This window comes from Protopterus annectens, chromosome 10.part0 (genome assembly GCF_019279795.1).
Source record: "Protopterus annectens isolate FY-2018-M chromosome 10.part0, PAN1.0, whole genome shotgun sequence".
Classification (NCBI taxonomy): domain Eukaryota; kingdom Metazoa; phylum Chordata; order Ceratodontiformes; family Protopteridae; genus Protopterus; species Protopterus annectens.
Window position 1 is genome coordinate 407,595,374 of NC_056744.1, and position 23,167 is coordinate 407,618,540.

At 43.7% G+C, this 23,167-nt stretch overlaps 1 protein-coding gene across 1 annotated transcript in view; it reads right to left on the minus strand.

The window, feature by feature from the left end:
- Positions 1 to 23,167, minus strand: part of TPR (translocated promoter region, nuclear basket protein) — a gene marked incomplete in the record, with an annotated part of 1,837,142 nt that overhangs the window by 1,671,371 nt on the left and 142,604 nt on the right. The window contains 2 exon segments of the mRNA XM_044085316.1: positions 16,779 to 16,919; positions 20,818 to 20,905. Coding sequence (XP_043941251.1) covers positions 16,779 to 16,919; positions 20,818 to 20,905 — 229 coding nt within the window.

Below are 23,167 nucleotides of genomic sequence, written 5' to 3' on the forward strand. Positions count from 1 at the left end.
GGTAAACTCTTTTCTTTCAACCAAGCATGTCTTCGAATCACAGAACCTGTAACTGCGGCTCTACAAGAGGCCTCTAAAGAATCAAAACCACATTGCAAGAGTATGTTTTCCCACCTGTTCTACTGCATGTAATAAATCCTGCATTTCTTTATAGTCAGGAGCTTCTGAGCTTGCAAGCATTTTCTGTTTTAACTGAGCCATTAAATATTGTTGGTACTTAAGCATGTGAAACGGGCAACTTAAAGTCCTTACTGCTAAAGTTGCAGAAGTGTAAACTTTCTTCCCCCATCTATCCAAAGCTCTGGAATCTCTGTCAGAGGGTACTAGATTTTTTGCAATGGAAGCCTTAACCCCTTTTGGACCCTGGGAAATAGTTTCTGGATCAGCAGAAGGGTTTTTATAAAGAAACGTGTGAGAGTCAGGGACTCTGTAATACCTATCCGGCTTGGCTGGTGCAGGGGGCAAAGAATCAAGAGATAAGCTGGATTCAGAGAACACATCATCCACAATGTCTAGCACAGGCAGAATAGCCAGGGGCCTGTACTGAGGCAATAAAAGGAAATCCCGGAGCCTTTTCTTGGATTCTGAATAATCCTGACTTTCCCAATGGAAATGCTCCCTCATGGTATGTAAAGTTTCCCCAAAAGAATAATCCTCAGGAGGAGAGGCTAAAGGGATACAATTCTTCAGCATCAAAGTCCTCATAGGGAGGTAGAGAGTATCCCTGGTCTGAAGAGGAATCAGAGGAAATGGAAACCTGATCAGAGGAATCATAGTCTGTATCCCGCCTAGGCCTTTTCTCAGGAGGGGGACGGGAACCCCTGATTAGAGTAATGAGTTCTTCGGCCATTTTAAGCATCTGTTTCTTAGGCATGGAGGACTGTCCAGGAGAATGCTGTACTTGCTTCTTTGTCTTTAAATGGTACTTTTGTCTTGGTTGTTGCTTTAACGGTAAGTAGTGAAGGTCTGAAAACACCCTCAGAAGTCGATGCCTGCTCAGCGGCTCTGGACCCATCTGAGGGATTAGTTTCCGTAGGCCCAATACCTTGAGTTTCCAGAGGCCTAGTTGTCTCCACGTGGGAGTCGGAGGCAGCCTGTGGGCTCTGAGGTAGCAGGTGTCAGGGGCTGCGAAAGCGCCTCACCTGAGAACCGGCGACTGGCCTAGAAGAGGTTTCGTCGTCTGTTTTGGACCTCGGATGCCTGTCTATCCTTGTCTTTGCGTTTTTTCGGAATTGCGGTTGTCGGTTGATCCGACGGCATAGTATAATTGAATTTTCGGCCAAAGTAGTACAAAGCAAAATCAAAACTTTTTATAGTGCATTTGTTAAATCTAGCACAAAACCGACAACTAGTGACGTCGTGATCAGGGCCTAGGCATGGAATACAGTAAGAGTGGAAGTCCTTATGAGGTATTTGCTTCCCACAAGAAATACAATTAACTTTTTCTGACATCGGTCTGAGGCAAGAAAAAAGTTTCCCCAACAGGGTACTTAGCTTTACTGAAGACTTCGGATCTGAAATTAGACTTCGAAAATCTCAGGAGTCGGCCGACCGGCACTTGCGAACTGCTTCTGCTTCGGGCACCGTGCGGCAAGAAAGACTGAAGAAAATGGCGTTGGATGCATCTTGTATACCCCTGGCGCTTTGACGTCAAGGAGGCTGGCGCTTTGACGTCAAGGAGGAAGCGACAGCAACCGACGCCGGACCAAGACTTCGGAACTCTGGCCGACTGGGGGACTGCCTGACTGCAGGATAACCCAAGTGTAATGACTGCAGCAGAGTAACATGATGAACATCCAGGACTGCAACAGTGAATACACTCAAACATCTACATTTATGGTAAGTGTACACAACTGTACTATGTTCTTCGTGTTTCACTGTTGCAGTCATTACATTTGGGTAGATTCCCAAAGCTAAGGCCGGGAGGAGGAAGTTAGAGAGCTTAGGACCAGCTATTAAGCCCTGCAAGACTGCAGTGGGCAAAACCAGCTGCTGATTTAGAAAACACAGGCAAATGGTAATGCTTGGTGAAGGTATATACAGAGCTCTAGGTATCATCTTCTAGAATGTCTCTGGTAGAGACACCTCTGAGAAAGGCTGTAGAGGCAGATGCAGCCCTGGTGGAATGTGATCTTATCCCCTTGATGGGTAGGTTTTCCATGTTGCTTATAGCAGAAAAGAATGCAGTGGCCTATCCACTTAGAAATGGTTTGCTTTGAAATGGCCTTCCCCTCTGCCCCTGCAAGAAAGGTAAATAGCAGCTGTTCAGTTTTTCTGAAAGGCTTCGTCCTGTCCAAATAAAATCTTAGTTGTGCACGTCCAAAGAGTGTAGTATTCGTTCTCTTTTGTTCTGTGGATTAGGAAAAAAAGGTAGGCAAACGAATGGACTGATTAAGGGCCACACTGGATACCACCTTGGGTATAAAGGTAGAGTTGGTCCTGAGGCACACCCTGTCAGCATGGAAGATGATGAAGGGCTCCACTGCCATGAGGGCCTGAAGTTCAGACATTCTCCTTGCTGAAGTAATGGCTAGAAGGAAAGCAGTTTTCCAAGAAAGGAATTTAAACTCTGCAGTTGCAGCTGGCTCAAAAGGAGATAGTGTGAGCTTTTCCAATACAAAGTTAAGGTCCCAGGCTGGAGTAGGGGCTCTCCTGGGTGGTCAAATTTTTGGCCCCTCTGAGGAACTGTTTCAGCAGGGGATGAGAGAAGAGGGGTGACTCAGTATTATAATGTGCTGAAATTGCCAAGGCATGAATTTTAATTGATAAGAAGGAAAGGCCCTTGTGGAGCATCTCTGTTAAGTATTGAATATGCGGTAAGCTGGGCACTGTTGTGCCCATCCCTTGAGTTTGGCTCTAGGAGCAGTATCTTTTCCACTTTTCAGCATAGGATTTTCTAGTACTAGGCCCTCCTGGCTTCCAGAATGACATCTAGCACCTGCTTACTGAGTGAAGCTATTGGAGAGTTCAGGGAATTAGCCAGGCTGCAAGGTTCAGGGTTTGAAGCTGGGGGTGCAGAATCTGTCCCTCCTGCTGGGACAGCAAGGAAGGGGTCTGAGGCAGGTACCATGGATCCAGCAGTGACATACTCTGCAAGATTGGGGTACCAGTGTTGGCGTGGCCAGTCTGGTGCAATCAGTATTGTCCTTGGTTTGTCTTGTTTGATCTTTAGCAAAACTTGTGCGAGGAGAGGCAAAGGGGGGAAAAGACATAGACTGAGAGGCTTTCCCAGGTGAAGGACGGGGCATCCACTTCCCAAGCTTGGCTGTGGGGAGTTCTTGTGCAGAATTTGTTCAATTGGTAGTTCTGAGGGGAGGCAAACAGGTCCATCTCTGGGCTCCTCCATTTGTTTTTCAAAATGTTGAATATCTTTGGTTCCAGTTTCCACTCATGTGGGTACATGAGATTTCTGCTTAGGTCGTCTGCCAGTGAATTTAGTTTGCCTGGCAGGCACTGAGCTTGTAGGTGGACTTGGTAGCTCAAGGCTGTGTTTCACAGAGCCATGGCTAGTCTGCAGAAAGGATAAGACTGGGTTCCCCCTGCTTATGTACCACATAACAGTGGTGTCTGTCTTCACCAATAATTGTCCTGGAAGAATGTGGTCCTTGAAGGCTGTCAGTGAATTCTGTACAGCTAATATTTCTTTTTGATTGATATGCAGGTGCATCTGACTCTGGTTCCATTTGCCCTGAATGCACTGCCCTGCCAGGTGAGCCTCTCATGCATAGTCTGATGCATCTGTTATGGTTTGGGCAGCAGGGGGTAGAATGATTGGCAGTCCCTTGTTGTTGTAGCAGGCCTCTTCTCACCAAAGGAACTCTGTCCTTAAGCAAGGAATGACAGAAATCATTGATTCCAGGTCCTCTGAATGTTGACACCATAGGCTTTTTAGATACCACTGTAGTTTCCTCATGTGCAGTCTTGCATATGGAATTAGTAGAATGCAAGAGGCCATGAACCCCAGGGCTTGCAGGATTTTCCTTGCAGATAGCTGGGTCTTTGTAGCCAGTAGTTTGAAGTAGGCTGTCAAATAAACTTGTTTCTCTGGCGTGAGGTAAGCCATCTGTGAAGTTGTGATCAAGCTTGCTCCCAGGAATGCAATTTGTTGGCAGGGTACTAGATGAGATTTCTTTTCGTTTATGGTGCACCCCAGTGAGGTTAGAAGTTTCTTTACAAATGCCAGATTTAGTAACATGTCCTGGCTTTCTGCCTGAATTAGACAATTGCCCAGGTATGGATATATTTGAATATTTATTTGCCTGCAAAATGCAATGACTGGAGCTAGGCACTTTGTGAATATCCTGGGCGCAGTACACAAGCCAAAGGGAAGTGCAGAGAACTGATAGTGCATGGAGCCTGCTCTGAAGCATAGGTATTTCCTGCAAGATTCCCTTATTGGAATGTGCAGGTAAGCTTCCTTTAAGTCTGAAGTTGCCAACCAGGCATCCTTGCTTAGCATAGGAAGCAGATGAAGTGTCAGCATTTTGAATTTTGGAATTACCAAAAAAATGTTTAGAATAGAGAGGTCCAGGATAGGACGCCAGGAGCTGTCTTTTCTGGGTACCAGGAAAAGTTAAGTAAAACCCTTGTCCCCTTTCTTCTGGTGGGACAGGTTGAATAGCCCTGATACTTAGAAGAGAGAGAACCTGCTGTTGAGCCTCTGCCCACTGATTTGGGGGTAGGTCTGGCCAACCGTTTGGGGTTGGTAAGGTGTGGACGTGGAATCTGTATCCTTGGGAAACTATTTAAAACCCATTTGTCCTGGGTAATGAGTTCCCAGTTTTTTGCATACAGTGCAATCTTTCCCGCTAAGGGAGCATGCAGTTGAGCACGGCTGGAAAGGTTTAAGGTTAAATCATTGTGACAGTTTTCCATAGGGGGGTGTCTTACTGCTTCCAGCTTTGGAAGTGGAAGCTCCCCACTGCTTAGGCCTGTGAGTACCTTGAGACTGTAGACCAAGTGGTCTGCTGTTTCTGGGTTTGGACTGAGAAGGCCTGGAAGAGGCACGAAAGGACCAATTCATAGAAGGCTAATGCCTACTGAATCTGGGAGACTGTACTTGCAGGAAATCTTTAACAGTTTGCACATATTTAGCTTTTTCCTCCATCTTTTTAAGGATGACTTCTGTTTTGTTGCCAAACGGGCGATCTTGGTTTAAGGGAGCATCCAGTAATTTAGCTTTAACATGATCTGGCAAAGCTTGCTCCTTAAGCCAAGCATGCCTTCTAAGAACAGACCCAGTGACAGCAGCCCTGCAAAATTCTGCTAAAGAATCAAAAACACATTGCTGTTTACCAACTTGCTCAGCAGAATGCATTAAATCCTATAATTCTGTATTTTCAGCACAGTCAGGAATCAACATCATTTTTTTTGTTTAAAGTAGTCCCATAATATGTTGCGGATATTTTATAAAACTGGCAGTTTAAGGCCCTAATGGTCAAAGTAGCAGAAATGTATACCTTCTTACTCAATCTGTCCAAGGCCCTGGAATCTCTACTAGAGGGGGTAGGTTTTTTGGCAGTAGTAGCCTTAATGCCTTTGGGTCCCTGGGAAATGGTCTCTGGGTCTGCAGCAGGATTCTTGAAAAGGAACTTGTGAGAGTCAGGTACACTGTTATACCTATCAGGTTTCCTGGGAGCCGGAGGTAAAGTGTCTGGGGCCAGGCTGGATTCCAAGAAGGCATCATCAATAATGTCCAGGACAGGAGGGATAGCTAAAGGCCTGTGTTGAGGTAGGAGTAAGAATTCCTTAAGCCTCTTTTTGAAGTCAGAGTATCCTGGCTCTCCCAGCAGAAATGCTCCCTAAGAGTGTGCAAGGTTTCACCAAAAGAAAAATCTTCTGGATGGGGAAGGAGAGGGAATTGAGTCCTCTGCATCAGAATCCTCATAGGTAGATGAGGGTAAATCCTGGTAATCAGAAGAAACAGAAATTTCAGAATCCTGATCAGAATAATCAATGCTAGGTCTCAGAGGGAGAAGGCTGGCTTCCCTTAATTAAAGTAAGAAGGTCTTCAGACATTCTTATTTGTTTTTTAGGCATATGGGCCTGACCATGCGGTTTGGACGTCGGTTTTCTAGTCGTGGGCTGTTTTAGGCCTTGAAGATGGCATCGGTTTGAAATTCAAGTCCGTAGGCCTGAGTACACCCTCAGAAGCTGGTGCCTGCACAGCGGCTCATGATCCATCCAAGGCAGAGACATCCGCAGGTTCTATAGTTGAAGGAGCATCTCGTGGCATACCGGACTCCAAATGGGTCTCAGTAGAGGCCTGCAAATCTGAAGTAGCGAGTATCAGGGGCTGCGAAAGCGCCTCACTGAGTACCGGCGAACTGGCAACTAGCTTAATGGAAGCGTCGTCGGCAGATTTGGACCTATGCGGTCTGTCTTTATCTTTACGTTTTTTTCAGAAAGTCAGTAGTCGGATGACTTACCAAAGCCATTTCTGGATATTTAAACAGAGTACCGAAAAAGTTTGCTGGAAAAATGGACTGACGACGAATAGTACGAGGATTGAATAAGGCACAAAACCGACAGCGAGGAACATCGTGGTCTGGGCCTAAGCAAGGAATGGAGTACGAATTAAAATCTTTATGAGGTATTTGCTTTCCACAGGTAATACAATTGTTAACTTTTACTGACATCGGTTTAGAGCAAGAAAAAGGATCTCCAATGGGGTACTTAGCTTTTTTGAAAACTTTGGTTCTGAAACTCGAAAAAGAAAATTTCAGGAGTCGGCCGACCGGCACTTGCGAACTGCTTCTGCTTCGGGCACTGCGTGGTAAGAAAGACTGATGTAATGACGTCGGCTGCATACTTCATCCCCCTGACTACCTGACGTCATGGAAGATGAGACAGCATCCGACACAGGACCCAAGACTTTGATATTCAAGCCGGCTGAGGGCTACCTGCAGGCAGACAACCCAAATGTAATGACTGCAACAGTGAAACATGAAGAACATCAATTGATCAAGCTGCCGGAATATTTGCATGATGCATGAAGAATCTCAATTTTCTACGGACATGCAATCAATGAAGACTTTCTCCTCTGCTGATGTAAGATGGAAACTAGCATAATGTTGTCTATTTTCATTCATTCCTCAAGTAATGGGACAAAGTCCCTAGCTACCTAAAATCCTGGATGAACTCTAAGGAAGGATATTCCTGAGTATGGTTGAGCCAAAGGCTGCTCGTCCCCTTGAGACTAGACCTAGTTTGTAATGAGTGATTAAAGTATGAAGATTTGACCAAGTTACAGCCACAACTTTATCACCCATAGAAGCTCTAGACTGAAACACAGCAGAAGCTGCCACAGATCTGGTTGAGTGAGCCTTTAAGGGCTTTGGTAAGGGGAGATTACATTTAATCTAAATACAAGAAAATGAATCCACCAACCATGTAGCTAGACTTACCTTTGCAACATATTCACCCACAAATTATTGTGTGTAAAGGAAACAAATAGTTGATCTGTCTTTCTCATCTTTTTTGTTTTGTGTAGATATAAAAGTAACTGTCTATGGACATCCAGTAAGTACAGCATATATACCCTTTATTTGTACATTTTGGAAAGAATACTGGTAAATTAATGGATTGGTTGATACTGGACTCTTTGACACCACCTTAAGAATGAAGCACTGACAAGTAACGTAACCTAACCTTATAAAAAAAGTCAAATATGATGGCTTAGAAGACAATGCTCGAAGTTCCGAAATTCTTCTAGCAGATGTAATTGCAACTAAAATATAGTTTTCCAGGTCAAAAATGTAAGATCACATCTAGCTGCCTACTGAAAAGGAAGACTGAATAAAGGCTTGCAGTACCAAATTTAAATCCCTTGATGGCATGGGGGGACTTTATAAGGGGTTCTTAGCAGAAGAGCACTTTTCAAAAAGGCATTGCACAGTTTAGAAGCCAGTGAAGAATTCTGAAAGCCCACAAGAAAGTTAGAAATTGCTGCAAACAAGACTAACAGTTGATGAACTAGTACCTTTATTAAATAAATTCGCTAAAAATTCTAGAACAGATTGAACTGGAGCTGAGAAGGGGTCTATCTGATTTTCCTCTGCCCAACAAACAAACCTTTCCATTTACTCCTGTAGAGCTTTCTAGTAGAAGGTTTATGGGAAGACAAAATATGGAATGGACAGGGAACAGGGCACGGGTTGACCGCCTATTAAAAGAATTGGAGAAACCATGCTGTTAGTTTGAGACTTGAGATATCTGGGTGAACCACTCAACCAGCACAACACAGCACAAACCACAAGATACATAGCTCACCTACACAGTGTGCCCCTCAACCTAAGCCCCTAAGGCAAAACAGCCTGCCCAATATACTAACAAGTGACTCAATAGTGAAGCACACCGATATCCCACTCACTGGGTTGAATAAGGAGAAGGTAACAGTCCGCTATCAGATGCCAGAATCTGACACAACACACACACCCGGGTCACTCCACAACATGGACAAGTATGACAGTCACTGTCCATGTGGGTGTGAATGACCAGATGCACCTCCCTGGACTACATGAAAAGACACATGGACGAGCTCTCGGATTATGTGGCCCAAGCCCTGAGCAGCATCCTACAGTCACCAAGAATGGTACCGCAGTCAGAGAAAATGACTGACTTCAACAATTGGCTAAGTTTCTGGTGTCATTCTAAGGGGATCCAGTATCTGTCTGCTTGGGATGACATGACTGACAGACCTCAATGCTTTGCCAGAGATGGCCTACATCCTTCACCCCTGGGTTTCTGGATACTGGCTAAGGTTCTTGCCACCCCCTATAGTGCCTTTTTTTAGCAGATGTTGCAAAGACCAAATTATCACCGTAACAGCTACAAATAAATGCAATCTGAGGGTCATGCTGCTCAATGCCAGAAGTCTAAATCTCAAGATGCACTTGCTTGAAGCACTCCTCAAAATGGAGAACGTAGACATTTGTGCTGTAACAGAGACCTGGTTTAAAGTAGAAGAAAGCACCCCTGCCCTACCGGGTTATAACTCATTCCATACCTTTTAGCCCCAGAACATGGACTGAAGCTCCAAAGGCAGTGGTGTCTCCATATTCATAAAGGATATGCACACCTCCAGACTAGTAGCCCAGCATAACCCATCTGAAATGAGATACTTCAGGTACAACAAACACTGGGTAAGACAGCGATTCAGGTCGTAGCCTGCTATAGGTCCCCAACCATGTCCCAAGACTCTCACTCCACATTCCCAAGCACTATGGAAACTATTAGAGTCCAACCCAACAATTCAACTACCCCTCCAGCAACTGAGAAAACTACTTATGCACCAATACACTGGCCCAATGCTTCCTGGAATTCATCAATTCCAATTCAGCTCATTCTTGCCCCCACTAGGGGAAGCAACATCCTTGACCTAGTTATTACCAACAGGGGCAACTGTTGTTCTACACCAATAGTCAATTTCTCCCTGGTTAGATCCGACCACAAACTAATCACTATGGAAATCCAGATCTCACCCACACCCCCCGCAAAGGTAACCACCATGAAAAACTTCTCCAAAGCTGACTTTGGGCTCCTAAAAACAGAGGTGGCTAACTTCACGGCACCCATGTCAATAGAAAATAGATGCATGACTGCCAAACAATACACCAATGCACTGTACGAACATGTACATAAATGCATGTAACTAGCCATACCCAATAGAACCAAGACATTCCCCTCCAAAAAAAGGAAGCCTATCTGGTGGTCCCCTGCCATTAAACTCTACAACAGAAGGAAGAAACTGTTGCACAAAAAGGAGAAGTCCCAAGACTGGAAAAAACTTTCTAGTTTCAACAAAAAGTTGAGATCCCTCATCAAAACCTCTAAAGCCAGCTATGAAGGCAGAATTGCGGCAGACACTAAAAACAACCACAAAGCCTTCTATAGTTATATCAAGAATCTCCCATGGCAATACCCAGGTTTGCTCTGAGTTACTGCACAATGGCACTTCCTATACTGAGCAAACAGACATTGCCAACATACTGGGCGTACCTTCGTTGAAGGTTGTGTGTCAGAGCTGGCAACTTGGCATGTAAAAATCTACTGCCAATCATTAGCGGACCGGAGTTCCGCTGTGGCAACCCCTAACCGGGAAAAGCCGAAAGACACAACAACAACTGGCCTACAGATTCAGTGCCAACTTTACCCCTCTCTCCCCCCTAAAGGTCCAATCACAACACCGGAGGAATGCTAGGCACCCAGCATTACTGCAGCACAGGTTAAAGCTGCATTGTCCAAGGCCAAGAATACAACTTCCACAGGACATGACAATATCCCTGGATGTGTTCTACATGAACTACAAAGTGAACTGGCACCACATCAGAGTGCCCTGTTCAATCACACCCTCACCTCAGGTTTTGTCCCTACTGAATGGTGCACTGCTACACTCATCCCTCTCCATAAAGGGGGAGTGACTACAGATGGTAGGAATTATCACCCCCATTAGCCTGACGAGTCTGATATGTAAGGCTATGGAGCACATCATCATCATGGACCTAAGTAACAAGGATATAGGGAATCTCTAAACTCTAGACCCCATGCAATTTGGTTTTGTGAAAGGTAGATCATGACTGATCAACCTGGTTGACTTCTTTGCGTCAGTCATGAGAGCTGTGGATGAGGGCAAGGCAATTCATACAGACTACCTTGATCTGGCCAAGGCTTTTGTTACCATTCCCCACTCAGGAATTATTGATAAATTCACCAAACTAGGTATCAATCCCTATATCACTAGGTGGGTTGCAAACTGGCTCACAAATAGAACCCACAGTGTGAAAGCAGCGGACTCCTACCCAGACTGCTGACCAGTCACAAGTGGAGTCCCACAGGGATCAGTCCTGGGTCCTCTCCTGTTTCAGGCCAACATGGGGGAACTCTGGCTGACTACTGCAAGCTGGGAGCAATTGTTAACTCCCCAAGTGATGCAGACATCCTACAGAAAGGCCTAATTGAGACCAATGACTGGTGTTGAAACCATAGCCTTAAGCTTAATGCCAAAAAATACATAGACATCCTCTTTGGGGAAAACTCAGTTCCCACTAATTACGACATCGATGGGAGCCCACTGAACACTGAAGGCGTTATAAGATACCTGGAGACAGGTTACAGCAACCTCTCCTTCGACCACCACATTGCTACTGTGGTGAGAAAGTCTTCTATCTGGCACAACTCATTACCAAGGGTTTTGCATCCAGAAAAAAAAGAAGTCAACATCTCTCTCTCTACTCTTCCCTCATAAGGCCTGTCATCGTGTATAATGCCCCATTAGGCATGTACCTCACTAGACACATGAAACAGCTGGAAAGGCCACAAAAGTACCTCACGAAGAGGATTCTAGGCCTTAAACAAATGTCCTACACGGGCAGACTCAAACAAACTCCAGCTATTGTCTTTTAAGGTGATCTCTGCTGGACTTGCAAAGCCATGTCTGCCCCAGCTCTGTTAGAAATGCTACATCTAAAGAAATCCAAATCCCTCCGCACCACATGCTCCAGAAATCTCAACCTCATTACCACAATCAACAGAACATGCTAGACGGATAGGTTCATAACCCAGAGACTGCCCATGCTCTGGAACAGATTTCCCATACATGTCAAGCAGATCACCTCACTGGCCCTCAAGAGAAATCCTGATGAGTGGATGGGAAATATAAAGTTCACCCCGGGGTCACTGCAGGAGGTCTACTTGATAGAGGCACTGGGAACGAACGTCAGGCGGCATGATGACAGGGCACTTCTTTGGGCTAGGCTTATAAAGGCTTCAGGGCCATTAGCCTAGTACACATCTAAGAACCTATGAACCATGCTTGGGTGAGATAGGAGGTCTGGCACTGGATCCAGAATCTAAGGTGGATACAGCAGATGAGACCAAAGGAAAGGAATCCAAATCTGTCGAGGCCAGTAAAATGCAATGAGGACATCACTTTGCTCTTCAACTAGGCTGCTTTCTGAAGGAATATGGGAATTGAGGAAGTCTGAGATTAAGCATACAGAACACTGGGGGGGGGGGGGGGGAGTACATGGAGTACAGCATCTCTCACCAATTCCCTTGGTAGGGTGATCAGGGCAAAGAAGCTGCTGCACTTGTTGTATAGGGGAGATGCAAAAAGTTAACAGCAAGGCGGCCCCCACTGTCTGAAAAATCATTTCTGACACTTTGCTGTTGAGAAACTACTCATGAAATAGTAAGATGGACCTGCTCAGTTTGTCTGCTATCACACTGGATTTCCTCGGAATATGCATGGTTATTAGAAAGTGGTTGGAAGACATTGTCCTTTGCCACACTCTGAGGGCTTCTCAACGCAGGTGATAAGATCTGGTCCCCCCCCCTTGGTTGATGTACCAAACTACTGACATATTGGCAGTTTGGACTGCAACTGTCCTGATAAGGAGTCTTGGAATGCCTGAAACGCCAAAAGCACTGCCCACATCACCAGAGCACTGACATGCAAGTTGGACTCTCTGGAGACCAAGTGCCTTAGACGGTTTGCCCAGTAAATACCCCCACCAAATCTGGGTAGCCCTTTGGTCACTATGGCCTTGGGCTGAGGAAGGATGAAAGGACAACCTTGTAACACCTGTTGCGACTGCATCCCCCAGTAAAGGTATCGTTTGCATACCTGAGCACTGACCATTGTATTGCTAGCATCACTGTGGAATTCTCATGTGGAATTGTGCTAAAAGGCACTAAAATAATTAATGCTGACATTGATCCCAGGACTTGCAGAAGCAATCTGGTTGAAATTCTGGTACCACAAATTATTTGCCTGACCTGCATCCTTATTTGCACTCTTGACAGTGGAAGAGAAGCTACCACAGATAATGTGATGAACACTGCTCCTATGAACTCTAATATCTGGGTTGATTGAAAATGACACGTTATATTTATGGTTATTCCAAGATGTGAACAAGTCTGTAGTGCCTAATCTCATGCTTCTATCAATCGATGTCTGGTCAGGCCAGTAATGAACCACCTGGAATCCTTGCAGTCTCAGGTGAGCCGCTACCACTGCCATGCACTTGAACACCCTGGCAGCTGTGGTGAGGACAAAGGGCAGTGGTCTGAACAGATAGTGAGACTCCCAGCCAGAAGCTCAAGTACCTTCCAGATCAGCTGAAGATCTATAGAGCACATCCAGTCGTCCTTGCCAGGAGAGGCAGAATAGACTGAACCCTGACAATCTGGAACTTTGCGTGTTAAACTGACTTGTTCAATACACTGAGATCCAAAATATGTCTCATGTCCTGTTTTCTTTGACACTTAAAAAGAATCTTGGTTAAGTTCCAGATTCTATTTGATCTGCTGGGTTGGATGACTTTCTAGCAGCTTTTGGATTTCGCGTGCTGCTGCTTTCCTCTGATTGGGTGGAACATCAGGAAAATTTTCTTCTCGACAATGGTGAGGATAAGGAAAATGTAGTTATATAACCTCTGGAAAGAATTCTCTGCACCAAACTATATTTTGTTATATCTAGCTAGGCTCTCTGGTGCAGACATAAGTGACACCCAACTATCTCCAGAGGTAGGCAAATCGAACCTCCATTCAGGAGTGTTGAAAGGGTCTGTCAGAAGAGGAATCTCTAGACCCCCAGTTTTGGGGGGTTCCTCTGCCACTGAGGTGTCTCCTTCCATCATAGCTCCCCCCTCTGCCTCTAGGAAGACTATTCTCCGTGTGTGTCCTGGAAAGGACCCTGTGATTTTCTGAACTACATTTTTGACCCCCCCCAGCTGATTCCTGGATAAGGTCCTTTGAGGGGGTCAAAAAAACATACTCCCACTTCAGACAGGGTCTTTCCATCTTTCTCACACATGGAGTCTGTGTCCTTCACTCTGGGGGCAAACAAAGAAGTGCCAAAGGGAGCACTGACAAACTAGAACTTGAAGAGCTCCGCAAAATCACACAGCAGCATCCAGACATGCCTCCACATGGAAATACCTGAACACGCGGCCCTTTAGGCGCCTTCTGCAGCATGCAAGATAACCTCATGGAAGAATGAGATATAGTTTGTAGTGTAGCTAACTGAGAGACTACTGAAGATTGAGCCTCAGCAGTTTTTTTTTCAGAATGAGATTTCAATAGCTCTTTAAACAAATCTCTTTGAAGCCTTATAAAATGTGCTAAATGTTCAGCAATCCGAGTTCAAAAGTCCCTGACCCATAAACACACTTCCCAAACCTGTCAATCACCTTAGACTCTGTTAGGCAACTCTGTTCCGTGAGTTCCTTTTTTGGAGCTGCCACCACAACCTTGGCATCTACTGACACCCCTTTACCCCAAAATTCCCTGCCTACTGGTGGGACGAGAATCCGGTTTTGGTCTCCTGGGGATTGGCTCAACCATATCAGGTTCCTTCCATGCCCAGCTAGAGATTAGATCAATGAGCTCATTAGCGGGCAGAGTCACCAAGGAGGTAGATGGGCTTGTTCCAAAGATTGCCAGAAATACTGATTCCTCCGGAGAAGACTCTTGGGAAGACCAATCAACCTTCTGCTTAAGGAGCTCAAGAATATCTCCAAATGAGAAATCGAGTGGTGACTCTGGAGACCTCTCTCCATCAAAATCAGTATCCTCAGTGACAGATTCTTGTGGACAGTCCAAGTGCCTCCTTTTGCACTCTCTCTTCCTAGGGTCTTCCTGGGTGGATGTTGAGGATCACGGTGCAAAGTCATTTGAGAAGTAGAGGGTTCATCCGAGCGGGTATGACCCATCTGAACTGCCAGAGCAGAAAACACTCTTCACAACCTTTAAGGCAAATTTTCTGGGCAGAAGGAAGACTAGGGAGCCGAGAAACAGTTCTCTGGCTGGTCACCTCCCTCCACCCTGAAAACATTCCACTTGAGTCAGACGCAGGAGCCAAGCTGTCCAGTGCAGAGACTCCAGAGGAAGAGAGAGCACTGAAAACCTCGGAGTTGATTCTAACCTCCCGGATCTGACAGGGATGCTACAGCTCTGAGAATCATCCTGCTCCAGCAATGTAGAAGCTGGTGCACTCAGAGCAGTACTTGGATTCAAAGACTGTGCTTTCTTTGGATCAGAAAGAGAAAGAACTGGAATGCTCTGATCTAATGACTATAAAACAGGTTGGATTAGAAAAGGAGCTGTAATGGGTGGAGAATATGATCAGACTTCCTGACCCGAAGGGATAGAAACCATAACTCCCATCTGTACTTGCACTGTGAAGAATTTCCTCACCATCCTCTCCGCATCTGCTTCTCCAAGACTCCTGGAGGAATGAGAAGATGCTAAGGAAGGAGATTTGGAGCGCCTTTCTAAAAAGGGAGAGGGCACGCTGGATGGGACTGCATCCAGACTAGGAGAATAAGTTGCCCTTGATAAAGGTTTCAGATCAGAGGGTGTATGATCTGGAACAGGCTTGAGTAGATCCAATGAGGATAGACTGAGTAATTTTGGATCCAAGTTCTCTTTCTTCTTTTTAGGTTCTGAGGAAGAGGAGGCTGGAGACTCAGAATATTTAGACCTGTTGTAGGATCTTTACATTTGTGTTTGGGGGACTGAACCCCAGTAATGGCTTCGGAGAAGGAAGCTGTCAGCAAGCTTTTTAAAAATCAATTTATTATTCTTTTCAGCTGATGCTCAGGGGGTTGTAAATGATCCGGGCCCAAGCTGATGTGCACAAAAGATTGTGGACATCGGAATAAAGCAACTTGTATCCACAGTTATGACACTTTTTGAAACCTGTAGGACCTTTTTCAGACATTTTGAAGGAAAAAAAATCATAAAAGAAATTCTAAAGTTAAACAATGGTAAAAAAGAAGTACAACAATCTTGTAGAGAAAAAAATACCAACTATGATAATGAAAGAGGTATACAGCACATGTAAAGGAAGCAAGGAAGACTGGTTAGGCTTACCAACAAAGGTAGAAAAGCTTACACTCAAAAGTATATGAAAAAAGGACAGTAGTAAATATTTAAAAAATAAATTTAAAGATGAAAGAAATAGTCATATAAAATGATGGACTTTATTTCCCACTGTACACTTGAGAGCTAAAGGCAACCACATCTAGATGTGAAAGCAGCAAACCAGATATGAGAGATATTAGGGGTTGGTGCATTATGGGTAAGGAAGGAGCTCAAGAGTTTGTTGGAAGCCATGAGCTAATATAACATTTGAGTCGGATCCATTATTTGAGGAATGAATTAAAATTGACATCAGACCCATTAGTTAAACACACACAGAAATATGAACAAACGTTTATAGATTTTTTTTTGTTTGTTTTATAAAAGGGGGGGGGGTTGTTACACTAGGTATGCACCTTTAAATGCTAATGAGGTGCTTAAGAGAGAGCAGCATGTCATGTGGTGCGCAAGTTCCAGAAGATTTCAGTCTTACCATAGACCCAGTGACTTTAGACCACATGTACTGTTACTTAAACCTCCTAATTTGACATAGTCACTCCACCTATCTTAGAAATCCACACAACCTGCAGATACATTTAACAGTATTGTACACAAAATTTCACAGCCCTTCAAAAAATTCAAAAATTGAACTTCTGTACTACTGACGAACATTTCTTCTACTATTTTCCCAAGTCTGCCCATTACTAAAAAGTACACTTACACCAGTAGTGCAAGTTTTTAGAAGTTTACTGGATTTTTAGCTCCAGGTTGTTAGCCTAACCTAGAAAGAAAATATAATGCCATGTATAAAGTACAGACTGCACTTACACAGTTAGCATCAGATAAAAAATGATTAATTACTAAATATCTCAATCATTCCAACATGAACCGAATTGGTATGTTCATTTTTTTACCTCTGCGTTTTGAAGAGCACAAAAGATCATTTGCATTGTCCAGTTCTTTTTCCAGATTACGAATTTTCTCTTTTAGTGCTGCCTCCATGGTTTCCTTAGAGGACTCCATCTGTTTTAATTTTTCTTCAGTATTCTTGTTTGCTGTTAAAAGGAGCAAGAACTTTAATTTCAAATGCTTACTTGAAGTACAGCTTTAGAAAGTCTGTACAAACCTAAAAAAATAAACAAATCTATACACAAAGATAACCCATATTTTCTTAAACAATTCTACCTTACTGAAAAGTTGTATACCAGACTTCAACACACTAATATTTTTAATGCCATCGCCTCAAACAAGGCTCATGTCACTGCACAACAGTTGCATACACATCTCAACAACTTGACATTGTTTTAAAAGTTCAGTGATGGAAAAGCAAAACAGCATTGCATAAGGCAATGAATACAATCACTATGATCAACATTTGCCAGGCCACATGTCTTAGTGAATATAAAGTGGTGGGAAGCACAGCAAACTAAACTTTTGTAACTCCAAGCGGTTTTCTCCATCTCATCCAGTGGCATTTTTCACGCTTCCCAGTGAAAATCCCTCTAGTGTGTTGAAGGTCTCCCCAGGCGCTCCTCCCACTGACTGTACCTGGTACGCTTCCTGTGGGCACCATCTAGGGCACCTTCAGGTAGTGCTCAATCCACGTAAATGATTCATCCAACCACTGACTGACCAACATCAATGAACAATAAACAATGTGAGACATGAGAACGTTCTCTCACAAAAGACTAAAGAACATGCAGAAGTACCCTTGGGACCACAAGACTGAACATCATGCAGCAGTGTCCTTCGGACCTTATAAAGTAGAAGTGACAGCACTTCCCAGAAACCACAGAGAAGGTGGCATTACCATGTATCCCATAAAATATGAAAGGTAGTATTACCACATACCCCACAAAATATGAAGATTGTTGGTGAAAGTACATCTCTGACTTGTAACAGATGTTAGAATACTGGACCACTGCTGCTGTACTTATGACACCATGAAAGAACAATGCCAGCCCACTGTCCAAACTCCCAGGACTTTGGATATTCCTTCTTCCGATAAACCAGCTCACACCCAAGATGCAAGACTGTTGTCATGTAAGGAAAAGAACCCACATAAAATTAATTTTCTTTTTAAAAGAAAAAGGAGTCTAGTACAAATAAGTGTGCCACTGGTATATGTCCATACAAACTAATTTATTTGCATTTGTTTGCTGGGTTAGTCCAAATTGGTTTAGTTAAAAAAAAAAAAAAAAACCCTTTTCAGCGGAATCCCAGGGAGAAAGTTTTTCCCATATTTTACGTACATTTTATATACTCAGTAGTATACATGAAAACTATAAGGCATAATGTATGTAGTACTAAGAATACATTCATATGGAGGGAAGATATGGTATGGGTAAGGCCAATATCTAACCAAATGGGATAGACTAAATCCAACACAAAAAGGGAAACTGGATTATTTCCTCCTTGTTCAGCCTGGTGAGTAGGGCATCAGTATGTCGCACAATGAAGTCCCCTTTGACTAGAATCCTGGAAAGCTTACTGGTTTGCCTTATTGGTAGTTGAAGGTCCAATGGGTGCGGCTACGCATGCAGTGTCAGGTGCTACACCACTGGGTGTGGCTACACGTGCAGTGTTAGGGGTTTCTGTTGAGTGCTTTCAGGTTTGCGGAGAATATTTTCTGCAGGTGGAATGTCTGGGAGGTCTATGGGGTGTGGGAAGGTTGCATTTAACTGCCTCAGAGTAAGTAGGTTTATGTATGGGGTGTGCATACCACAGGTGGTGGGTGCAGCATGGGTGGTTCTGACAACCACACTGTTATTACTGTCTGTACAGGAGTTTTACCTCTAGAGACGCTGAGTATATACATCCCTTGTCTACTTCATTTGTTTCTTTGAGGATTAAATGGTAGTCAGTGAACTTTAGACAGTTGTTACTTTGTCTCAGTATATACCCATATACACCAAGCTGACTGCAGAAAAAACTGGAAAACGCATATTGATGAAGTCAGGTCCTTTACTGGGCAAGTTACAAGGGTGTGGTGCACTTTGGGGCTAGAGTAAATGAAGCTACACAGTACTAAATTTAAGGGGCAATGCTCCTCCACATGCAAACGAGTTGCTCACTGCTCCTCCACATGCAAACTAGTTGCTCACTGCCCCTCCACATGCAAACTAGTTGCTCACTGCCCCTCCACATGCAAACTAGTTGCTCAATGCCCCTCCACATGCAAACTAGTTGCTCAATGCCCCTCCACATGCAAACTAGTTGCTCAATGCCCCTCCACATGCAAACTAGTTGCTCAATGCCCTCCACATGCAAACTAGTTGCTCAATGCCCCTCCACATGCAAACTAGTTGCTCAATGCCCCTCCACATGCAAACTAGTTGCTCAATGCCCCTCCACATGCAAACTAGTTGCTCACTGCCCCTCCACATGCAAACTAGTTGCTCAATGCCCCTCCACATGCAAACTAGTTGCTCAATGCCCCTCCACATGCAAACTAGTTGCTCAATGCCCTCCACATGCAAACTAGTTGCTCAATGCCCCTCCACATGCAAACTAGTTGCTCAATGCCCCTCCACATGCAAACTAGTTGCTCAATGCCCCTCCACATGCAAACTAGTTGCTCAATGCCCCTCCACATGCAAACTAGTTGCTCAATGCCCCTCCACATGCAAACTAGTTGCTCAATGCCCCTCCACATGCAAACTAGTTGCTCAATGCTTCTCAACATGCAAACTAGTTGCTCTGCATTCACCGGGTTACTGGTACTTTCAGTGGTGGTTTTCTAGGGTAAATTTGACTTCTAGGTGTGTCTATAAAGGGGCACTACTAACCACCCCTGCATGATGGACAATGACGCACAAATGCTCCATTTATACAGGCACTTAAAACACCAAGTCCTCTGGCCAGTAAAAGTACACTTACAGCTTTCTAATGCGTTTCCTACCTCATATAGATCAGGCCACCACCTACTGCCACTTCCATGGCCTATCCAACTCCTCTTAATGTAAAAACACAAACAAGACTGCTTAAGAGTCTAATGCTAACACAAAATAACTAACTACCTGGACAAGGTGATTAAGTATTTGGGATCTTTATTTACTGATTTTGCACTTAAACCATTTTACAGAAAATAAAAGCAGTAGCACTCAAACAGTTAAATGAAGTGCAAAACAATAAAAATCTCTCATCTGCCAAGGATGGAGCAGGATTCATTTTGTTCTTTGTAGAAGATTACTTTTTTCCAATTCTGTATACTCCATGAAAGGTTCAACAAAGGTGAGCAAAAGATGTATTGTTTTAATTAAAAGTGCATTTTAATTTGACATTTGTTTACCGGGAAGACCAACTGGCCAGTAAGCCCTTTTGAGCAAAGGACAGATAAAAAGCTTCACATTAATTCAAATTGAGAGGAAACTGCAGATAAATAATCTTTTTTATACTTAAGAAATCACATTTACAACAGTCATATACAAAAAAGTGCACACATTGGCATTAGTACAACCAACTGCACACTACAAATTACACAAGCTCTAAGCAAGACAAGAAACATACTAGGGAAAATGCTGCAGTAGTGAAATATGAAGAAAAAATATCACCTTTTAATACCAATTTACTTCTATGCATTACATAGAATACTGTAGAGGAAATTCTTTATAACAAGGGTGCTAGTTAGTTAATGTTGACATGCATGTATTTATTTGAGAAGACATGAAAGATTACACAGAAAAAAGAAGCTAGTGGAAGACAGATTGGTAGGAGGATTATTAATGGGGAAATTTGAGTTTGAGATATGAGAAGTGCAATGTGGCAACAGGATACTAAAGACATTCCTTTGGGGAGTTGGCCAGTAGTACACAGTATGAAGCAAATCAGTTTAGTGGGCTACAGTTGTTTCAGCAAACCTTTTTAAAAGAACTATGTTGAAATGTAAATTGGGTTCTAAACAGTTATCTTCTAAACACACAACCCCTTGGGAGTCGCATAACCATTTCTCACCTTCTGCTGCCTCCTTCAGCAACCTGTCTAGCTCCTCCACTGCACGGTTCAGCTCAGTGGCCTTTGCTTCCCCATCAGATGCAGCACTCTTGGAGAGAAAAAGACAACTTAGAAACATTTTACAACAGTACTCAAAGCAGCAGAAAGATCTACTGCACTATCCCCACCTCCTTCAAATTTGAAAAGTTCTGCGCAGTTTTAAATTATGCTTTCAAAAAAATAAAAATTTCGTTTAAACTTGCTGTATTGGACAAAGTATTACTCCAAAGGATCCCATTTCAGGCTCCTCTCAGGAAAGAGTAAAAAAAAAAAAACCATTTACCAAGCAAACAGCAAGAAAGAAAATTCACAAGGTAAGTGAAATACAAAAACTGTCCACACTATTTTATACCATTTGTGTTTTATATAAAAACAGGTCATAAAGAAAACTCACAAGTAAACGTAACCCTTCATTAGCTGAAAGCAGAAATCAATGTAACTACTTAAAATTTTTTTAGCTACTGCTCCTAGTCAGCTCCCTTTCTCCCAACTTATTTAGGTCAATGACACACATCCAATTCCCACGAACATGCTGTCACTTTACTACACGTCTAACAGACTTGGAGTTATTAGCTCCAAGAGATCAATGTTGCCCTATTTGTTACAAAGCAGATACAGAAAAGGTTAACTTGCACAACGACCATTTGAAACAGGCTAGGAAGACACAGTTTTCTAGAAAGACATGTTGGAGAACAGTTCTCTCCATCTGATGCAAATTTGTTCAAGACCACATATACTCTATGTGGTCACCTCAACACTAACTTTGTTCCCCACTAGGAGCCTGGATATCAAGACGATAGGGGAACAGACTACAATCCCGGTAAGAGTCCTCCATGTGGGAACAGGCAGCAGTCCTAACAGAGGCTTTCATCCTAAAGCCAGACTCTCCCTCAAGACTAATCCACTTCTAAATTCAAGATGGACATCTGCTGTAATCTAGTCTCTGTGCTTTTCATGAATCACTAAGAAACTGATCAAGGGTTGACTCCATGGCATACAGAGCTACAGCCCCAACTATAACCAAGAAAGCCCATGACTTACTAACAGACTCTAAAGCCGGACAGGCTTACTGGGAGTGGATACAGAATATAGGGACTGCAGTCACTCACTTCTCTCATAGAGGGAAGGGAGCCTCATAAGTCAAGTCATGTAACATGTTCCAACCCAGCTCATCAGGGGAAGCCAGCTAGCTACCAGAAACATGTGCCTAAAAAGTACCTGCACGCCCTGTTGGTGGGCTTACAATACTTTTAAGAAAACGAATGTTATGTACTTACCATAACTATAGATCCGTGTTGGTCTCAGTCTGGTTCAACATGTGGGTTACTTGCTCACTCTGACACCAGCCAACTCCTTCAGATTTACAACTCACTGGACTCTGCCTCCCTTACCCACAATCCCCCACTCCTCAATCAATCCCTCAGAGCAGGTATGGCCCATGCAAAACAACCTCTAAGCTACAATACTCCCAAAAAGGAGGAGGACAAAGCACCCTAAACAACAAAAGGAGAAAGTGACCTCCCCCACCCAGTCATTTCAGATAAGGAAGATTGCCAAATGAACAAAGGCAGGGGCAAAGGGGAGGTTGAAGCAGACTGACAAACAGCATGAATCTATCATTATGACAAGTACATAACTTTCGTATCCAATGTGGACTTCTCCATCTGGCTTCAACCAGTGGGAGAGAGTCCTCAGCCACATGAAAATCTTTGGTACAAACTATGGAAGGATATTCTACAATACGGTGGAACCAAAGGAAGTCCTGGATCTGGGTTGAATATTCAGCTTGTAATGAGAAACAAAGGTGTGACAGCCCATCCAAGTAGCCACTGCACAAACCTCAACCAAAGACATTCTGGAAAAGAAAGCCATAGCTCTAGTAGAATGGTCCTTAGGTTTGTCAGGCAGGGTCTTGCCTCTCAAGTCATAAGCAAAAGAAATACAGTCCGACAGCCACTTGGACAAAGTCACTTTTGATATGTCTGCCACTCTAGAACTCGAAAAGAAATAAGTGACTGAATTTTCTAAAGGTCGTAGCCCTGTCCAGATAAAATCAACAGTCTATGCACATCCGATCAATGAAGAAAGTATTCCCAAGGGGAACACACACAAAGGTGAACTGAACTACTGAGATTACTCTCCGAAGCCAGCTTGGGCAGAAAAGCAGGATTCATACAGAAAGAAACCTGATCTTTATGGACCACCACTTTGGGAGAAGAGGAATCAAAAGATTGTAACTCTCAACCCTCCTAGCTGAATTACCAGTCTTCCAAGACAACAACTTCAAGTCTAAAGAAGCAGAAGGTTCAAA